Here is an 8,723-nt window from a genome sequence, read left to right as displayed (position 1 = left end):
ATATATATATATATATATATATATATATATATATATATATATATATATATATATATATATATATATATATATATTTATTTATTTATTTATTTATTTATTTATTTATATATATTTATTTATTTATATGTGTGTTTTTAGTGTGTATTATTTATATGTATGAATGTATATCAATGTTTAATATTAAAAAATAAATATATACATACACACACATGTATATTTGATTATATAAATATATATTTATTTTATATAAGTTGTTGTTGTTGTTGTTGTTGTTGTTGTTGTTGTTGTTAGAGCAAATACCAATTTTGGTTCCACGACTATTAGCAAAATGACAATTTTGGTCCACATGTTTAATTTCTACCAATTTTGGTCCCACGATTATTGTTTTAGTACCAATTTTCATCCACGACTATTGTTTTAGTGCCAAAATTCATCGCGCTGGTCACGCATTCGTTTAAAACGTGCAAAAAATCTAAAATTGTTAAGGGTATTTTCATAATTTTCAACTTAATATCCCAATTTGACCATGAATAAATGGATTAAGTCCTAACATCGATCAAAATTCGCAATTTTCGTCATCATTTTACCTTAATTTGAAGAGGATAACTATGAATTGTGATCTATTTTAGGACTTAAATCTCTTTATTCATGTTCAAATTGGGATATTGTGTTGAAAAGGACGAAAATATCTTTAAAAATTTTAGATTTTAATACGTTTTAAACGGATAAGTGACCGACGCGATGAATTTTGGCATTAAAACAGTAGTCGTGAGATTAAACATGTGGATGAAAGTTGTCATTTTGCTAATAGTCATGAGACCAAAATTGATATTTGCTCTTATTATTATGATTATCATCATTAGTAATAGTAGTAGTAGTAGTTAACAAAGCCAATGTTGAAATAGTAGTTAACAAGGCCAATGTTGAAATAATTCAATGTAATATAAGATTACCTAAGAAAATGGGGGTAATCACATTACCTTGAAACATTACTGCCACATCAGCTTTGAGGTAATACAACATTACCAGGTAATATCATAACTTGAACCAAACAAGGTAATATAACATTACCAGACTCAGATTACCTAGGTAATCTAAGATGGCATGAACCAAACGCCACCTTAAGAGTATAATTTATTTTCTCAAAAAGCTTATCGAAAGAGCAGCTTTTTAAATTTTAGCTTTTTGGAGTAATAAAGTCTTACAAAAAGCTAATTAACCAAATACTCATATTGACTATTTAACCAAGTCAAACAGCTAATAGTCGTTAAACAAACCAAAATTAACTTATAAGTTAACTATGTTACTAAATAGAGGCATATATCTTTTATAAGGTCTTCCCCGATAGTTAAACTTTGGTGTGGTGTTTGAGTAGTTTTTGTAAGTGTGATTAGGAAAGAGAAAATGATGGTGGAGGAAAAAACAAAACAAAACAACAAAACATAAAAATAAAAAAAAAAATAAAGGAATAAGGTTCAAATTAGCCATTGAACAAAACGTGAAAGTGCAATTTGGCCACTGAATGAAAAAAAAGTGCAATTAAGTCACTCAACACTCCAAATGTATGCAATTTCACTTGATAGAATGTTAACACCCCATCAGCAGGTTGCATGTTGTCATGGACAATGACGTGGCAATTTTTTAAAAAAATTTCCTTCTCGTTTCTTCTTTTTATTTTTGAAAACCCTTTTCTAGTATAAAATCTACTGCAGTATGTATTCCGTTTTTTTTTTTGGAAAGATATATATTCAGTTTATAATTTTATATAATAATAATTAAGATGTTAATAAATAGAATGAAACAGGATCCTCTTGACAGTGCACTACTTTGGAGCTAAATTAAACAAAATGTGGACCAAACACTACTTTGGTGCTAAAACCTCTCTTCACTGCGCACTTCCTATCATTACAATTTGCAAAAAATCTGCTGCAGTACCTAGTTCTTTTGTATGAACATATATACCCTTCAAATATTTTTCAGCGAACCAAACGGGATGTAATAAATCGAAACTGCAAATTGATGAAGCTACGAACTAATAAACTTCAATTTGATGAAATCCCGAAGCAACAATGAACCAAATAGGGATTTGGGCGTAATTTCATAATTTCACAGTTGATTTGAGGATTTCTGATTGAAAGGAAATGACCAGATTTTATACAAGAAAAGGGTTTTCACAAGAAAAAAAGAAAAAAAAAAAAGAAGAAAAAAATGAAAGTCATTTTCCATGTCAGAACATGCAACCTGCTAGATTATGTGTTAACATGCTATTAGGTGGAATTGCATACATTTGGAGTGTTGAGTGACTTAATTGCACTTTTTTTTTCGTTCAATGGTCAAATTGTATTTTCACGTTTCGTTCAGTGGCCAATTTGAACTTTATTCTAAAATTTAAAAAGATTAAATTAAGCGACCTGAAAACTGCACCTCACGCACCCGCGAGGCACAATACCATTTCCCAGTGAGGCCCATCCCAACCTGCCAAAATCTCTCATTTGCAAGAGAAAGAACACAAAAAAAAAAAAAATAAAAAAAATAAAAAAAAAAATTCTTTCCCATTTGATAAAAACTCACTCATTAAATTTTATTGTTCCAAAATCTCTCTAAAATTAACCATTGGGAAGGCCTTAGCCCATGCCCAATAATAGAAAGCCAATTCAAATAATGAAATAGGTTTATTTATTTCTATAAATATTTTTATTCCTAATCTATCTTATGAATCAAACTTGATGGAAACACCTAGCAACTTGACCATGTGGGTACAGAGGGAGTTAGTTAAGAATTCATTGTCATTGGCTTAGAGGCTAATCTTATTCCATATATGAATCAAACGTTTTATTATGTTGCATTCTATTATATTTTCTTTTTCCTTTTTGATTTTGTTAATTCAAGGATTTGTCCAAAAAGCCTATGGAGATAGAAGAAAATAATTTTTTGGTTTTAAATTAACAGTGTGTCCATATATACAAGTATTAAAGAAGTACAATAAAAATTTTATACTCTACATTTTCATAAGTCCAATAACTTTTATACATATTTGGATGACAAGAGAAACCCGTAATCAGTACTTAGAGATGTACACTGAATAAATGTCACTCCTATATAATAGCCAGCAATAACTTATAATTTTTAGAATAGCAATATGTGACATTTATTCTTTGTTCTCAAGCTTGGAGAATTCAAGGTTACAGAAAACGCTAGGCACTAGTCGGGTGGCCATGGGTGCCTAGGCAGCCGAGTAACATAATAATAATAATAATAATAATAATAATAATAATAATAATAATAATGTGTAGCTGCCCTAAACCATTAAAAAAAAACTCGATCGAGTTGAGCACTGACTTGACAGTGTTAGGCAACAACTCGACCACTGCCCTAAACCATTAAAAAAAACACTCGATCAAGTTGGGCACCGACTTGACCGAGTTAGGCGGAGACTTGACCAAGCCAGGTGCCTAATCGACCGACTAAAAGGTGTATATGTGTGAAATCCCCTCGGCCGAGAGGCGTCTAGGCGGCCGCCTAGGCCTATTTTTACAACACTAGGAAAATTCAATGTGGCTTAGATAGATTCCTTTAACAAAAAAACAACATTGTTAATTTAAGAACAAATATTGGTGTTGCAAATATAACAAAACTCGACCAACCCACCTCAATTCTTGTTAGCACCCCCCACTGATGGTATTTGAATAAAAGCCACCATTCTCCTATTCTGCATGAGAGCACAAGTCACAGCTATGAGGATGCTTGAAAGAAGAAAATACAGCGGCCAACTTGAGGCCATAGACCTTGTCCATATATATCCATTTTTAATAATGTACAAATCTTTGTCTATATATATAGTAAAGAGTACACAATTATGGGTTCAACCTCAAGTTCAAGCTATACACCACACTCTGGGAAGAGATAAACAAACAAATGAAGAAAGAAATGAGTTCAAGAAAGCTAAGTTGTTGCAGTAGCCTAGCTCTGACGACAATGATTCTGCTTTCATGTCATTGCATTGCGTTGGAAGCTAAGTTGCAAGTTGGGTTTTACCGAAACTCGTGCAGGGCGGCTGAGCTTGTCGTCAAAGATGAAGTCCGGAAAGCGTTCTATCGTGACAGGGGAGTGGCTGCTGGGATTGTCAGGGTGCATTTCCATGACTGCTTTGTAAGGGTGAGCAGATTATACATATGTACATATATATGCATTATTTCCCTTATAATATAGTTTCAAACTCTATATGTATGTCTCTTTGTGCTTCAGTAATTTATGAACAGATACTATATTGTAATAGAGTCAACAACATTAAAAAAAAAAAAAAAAAAACTCTATATGTATACCTGGCAGGGCTGTGATGGCTCGGTGCTCATAGATTCTACTCCCGCAAACAAAGCAGAGAAGGATTCTCCCGCAAATAATCCAAGCCTGAGAGGATTCGAGGTCATCGACAATGCAAAGGCTAGGCTGGAATCCATATGCAAAGGAGTTGTGTCATGTGCTGATATATTGGCTTTTGCAGCCAGAGATAGTGTAGAGATAGTAAGGATTTTCAATGTTATATATACATATATATATATACTGAATAGTAAGTAGTTTTCATACTTACAGTAACACTGCAGACTGGAGGGCTTGGCTATGATGTTCCTGCTGGAAGAAGAGATGGCCGTATTTCTTTAGCTTCTGAGGTCTTGAACAATTTGCCAACGCCTTTCAATAACGTCAATCAGCTTACCACGCTCTTTTGCAACAAGGGATTCACACAAAAAGAAATGGTTATACTCTCCGGTAAGGAGGGATTTGAAAGTTACAAGAGATCAGTATTTATCTGACACTGATGACTGATATATATGTATATATTTGCATGCAGGAGCGCACACCATTGGGCGTTCTCACTGCGCGTCTTTTAGCAACAGGCTATACAATTTCAACAAGACAACGGGGCAAGACCCCAGCCTAGATCCCCTCTATGCAGCTAAACTGAAACAACAGTGCCCACAAGGCAGTAAGGATCCAAATCTGGTGGTGCAAATGGACCCTGCAACCCCGGCCATCTTTGATGTTGCCTACTACACCGATGTTTTGGCGAACCGGGGTCTCTTCACTTCAGATCAAACGCTGCTCACAGATCCATCCACTGCAAAACAAGTCAGTCAGAATGCTCGGACCCCATTTCGCTGGAAAACTAAATTTGCTGCTGCAATGGTGAAGATGGGTAAAATTGGTGTCCTGACAGGGAATGCCGGGGAAATTCGAGCCAATTGTAGAGTGGTTAATCGCTAAAGATCAGAAGAGTGCACAACTACTAGTGTATTTGCTACTAGACTGGAAATCAATCTCTGTTTTCATGTAATCAGATGTATTTGCAGGGTGTTCACCAATTTAGAACTTTTAAGTGTTTTCGTATTAAGTCCTGTATGTCTTCAAGTTTTCTATCTTAAGTTTAAGTGTTGAGTATGATTGAGGAGGAAATTATGGCAAAAAGGAATAATGCCTCTTTTTCTATTCAAGCAGAATAATCTTTCTTCCATCCACCAATTTCATATTAGCATTCAAAAATATCTACAAAAAATTTAAGTTAGAGGAATGCTATTGCAGGCTGCAACACATATACCTCTCTATGTTTATAGCTAAAACTTCACTGTCCAAACAGGCCAACATTACAGGACAAAGACAAGACTAGAGCTAAAATGCCCTGCTGACTTGTAAAAGCACACAAAATGCTGGACAGTGAAGGATAAAAACACGCGACCTTTACTTAACGCTGTATATTCGCTTGCTTCCTCATCTCCCGTCGCTGATGTTTCCAACCTTCACTGTTTACTGCGTGACAATGTGCTCCGGTCCAAAGCTTGCAGGGAGCAGCAACGTCGCACACATAGCAATAGCACTGATCAAGTAATCATTTGGCGCAATGTCAAATTAAGGTAAATAAATTTCTTGAAGAGAATTAAGGTACAAAATCATATTTTACCAGTTTACAGCACTTCTCATGAGGTGTTGTGCCAAAGGGAAACTCCGCGCACACATACCTTGCATGTGGGAAATCTCTACATGCCACCTATACAATACAACATCAAGAAATAGTCACAAATTCAAGAAAAGTGAAGAAAAAGAATTACTTAAAGCATAAAAGCTTATTGCAGAAATCAGGAAACAGACAAAAAAAATCAAGAATTACACATTCACTGTAGTCATGAAACTGAGAACAACAGAAGCAAAAGAAAAGACTGGTAATCCAAGAACATTAATTGATCAATATCAAATTTCACAGGTAAATCAAGAAAGCAAATAAAATGCATAAATTATATCCACTGCAGACACAAAAATGAGAATCACAGAAGACTAAAAGGAAAAGACTTTCACAAGTAAATGAAGAAGTGAATATTTACCAGAAAACAAAGAAACAAGAACTGATGACAAATCAAGAAAAATGAAATCAAGAATTATAATCAGGAAATCCTTGGATGAAATAAATAAAATTATAATCAACAATAAATCTCCCATTGCCATATACAGCATCGATAATTATACTCAGAAAATTGCGAATAGCATAACAAACTAAATGGAGAAAGAAGAAAAACCAAGTCGAAATTCAAAACGAAACAACGAAAACATATTTCAAAAACTAAAAATAAACACAACCCAGTTTCAAGATGGATGGAAATCAGCATACATTGCCTTTTTCGGCGACGACAGCGATCTCAGGATCGAGATTCTCAGAAACAGGGCGCGAGGAATCGAAAGGATCAAAATCAAGAATAAAGCATTCCTCTTTGTTATCAAACTCCCTCAATTGCTCTCTCCTTTTGAGACAAAAGATTGGCCTTAAGGGAGTGCCTTGCTGCCCATCATCCACATCAGGCTCCGGGGAAGAAGGCACATCTACCACCGCACCAAGCTTCCTGATTTTCGCATTTCTCTTGCAACCCATTTTCGGAGACTTTCCACTCCCCACACTCTCACAGCGCAACGTTAATTTTTGCTGTTTGATTTGAATTTCGAATTAGGCTCTCACTCTGATGACTGAGAGAGAAGATCAAAAGCGCACTTCTCTGAAATAGAAGCTTGAAATGGGCCTTACACCATCAAAGCCCACCACATATATAATAAATTCTCTTCTTTTTTTTTCAATTATTTATTTATCAAATATTTTAATCACTTGTATAATAATCAACATTTTGGGCCATCAATTATTTTTTTAATTGTCAATATAGTCCTTAGTTTTTAATTTCAACCAATTTGATTCTCGAATTGTTTAAAATTTCGTCAATTAAACCTTTTCATAGACTAAATTGATGATTTTTACATTTTTAAAATTTCATCAATTTGGTCTTTGAAATAACTAACATGGTTGGCGTGGTGGTTCAGCATCTCGTCCTTTAAGTATGAGGTTGGTGGTTCGATCCCCAACCACCCAACCAGGTGAATGGAGCAAACCATTTGGCCATTCTCCTACCACTTAGTGTGCTGACCTGATCATTGGGACGGAGGTTAGTCTTCTAGCGGTTGGAGGGATACCCCTGGAGGGATACCTTGGGAAAGAAAAGTTCCAAAAAAAAAATGGTCTTTGAAATGATTTAATTGACGAAATTTTAAACAATTCGAGGATCAAATTAATTAAAATTGAAAATTAGGGATTATATTGACATTTTTTTTTGTGCTTTTGGAGACGCATACAACGCCCTATGATCCTTGGTGTCCAGACTCCATTATATTGACCGTGGAAACAATGGAAGGACCAAAATGTTAATTTTTCCCTAAATATAAATATTTTATTACAATATAAACTTGAAAATATTTTTATTATTTTATTTTATTTGATCATAACATGAAAATCAGTTTTTATTTAATTAATATATAACATTCTATAACTCTTTCTCGGTAAGACTATGTATTTTAAATCTATTTTCAAAGTTGTGCTCTTTAAAATCATGGCGTGCATAGCTTTAGGTAATACCGTAATATTCTCAGAGAAAAGATTTTAATGCAATAGGAAATGAAGGAAATATTTTATGAAGGCATATATACAGATTGCAAAATAACAACTTAGTTTTCTTTCAAAAAAGTTGCAACTTAGGAAAGGAATTTAAAAATTAAAAGCTTTACTAAAATTAAAATTTTGCAACCTAAAGTATTAGTTTTTAATTAAACTAGTATTCACACACGTGCGATGCATGGAATGTATTTGTTATAATATATTAATAATAATTACATTGATATTCAATAGTGTAAATTATAACATTGAATATTATATAGTGCAATTAATGATTTTAATTTAATCGATTATGTTTTATGATATTATTATTGCTTTAATTCAAGGAAATAATTACCCAAATAATAGCCAACATGTTTTGTTATATATATATATATATATATATATATATATATATATATATATATATATATATATATGAAGGGGTTCGGGTGAGATAGAAGCCCCAAGTGAGAAGTGAGATAGAATCTCAGCCGTAAATCAAAAAAAAAAATTAGCCACCTACAAAATTCAATAATGTGCACTGGAAGAAGGGAAAATGTGATTGGAAGAAAGAGAAAATGTGTACTAGAAGGCAAAAAATGTACATTGGAATCACAAAAATGTGAAACAATTATTGAAAAAATTAAGTTTTAGGATCATAATCACAAATCATAAACAACCATAAATAATAAACAAACAAACAATATTCAACTCAAATTAGTAATTAGTGATCAAAATTAATTGATCTTTTAAAAAATGAATAAGG

At 33.2% G+C, this 8,723-nt stretch overlaps 2 protein-coding genes across 2 annotated transcripts; one reads left to right on the top strand and one right to left on the bottom strand.

Annotated features, from left to right (window-relative positions):
* The first annotated feature begins 3,927 nt into the window (after positions 1 to 3,927).
* Positions 3,928 to 5,273, top strand: LOC116013934 (peroxidase 5-like). Its single transcript, XM_031253899.1, has 4 exons — positions 3,928 to 4,155; positions 4,330 to 4,521; positions 4,602 to 4,767; positions 4,850 to 5,273. Exons 1-4 carry the CDS (start codon positions 3,928 to 3,930, stop codon positions 5,260 to 5,262), a joined length of 999 nt encoding a protein of 332 aa, XP_031109759.1. The 3' UTR covers positions 5,263 to 5,273.
* A 104-nt stretch (positions 5,274 to 5,377) lies between these two features.
* Positions 5,378 to 7,025, bottom strand: LOC116013935. Its single transcript, XM_031253901.1, has 3 exons — positions 6,656 to 7,025; positions 5,954 to 6,040; positions 5,378 to 5,869 (listed from the first exon to the last, which is right to left on the bottom strand). Exons 1-3 carry the CDS (start codon positions 6,911 to 6,913, stop codon positions 5,738 to 5,740), a joined length of 477 nt encoding a protein of 158 aa, XP_031109761.1. The 5' UTR covers positions 6,914 to 7,025; the 3' UTR covers positions 5,378 to 5,737.
* Positions 7,026 to 8,723: the final 1,698 nt, after the last annotated feature.

Source organism: Ipomoea triloba, chromosome 3 (assembly GCF_003576645.1).
Source record: "Ipomoea triloba cultivar NCNSP0323 chromosome 3, ASM357664v1".
NCBI lineage: Eukaryota > Viridiplantae > Streptophyta > Magnoliopsida > Solanales > Convolvulaceae > Ipomoea > Ipomoea triloba.
This window is presented reverse-complemented; position numbering and strand designations above follow the sequence as displayed.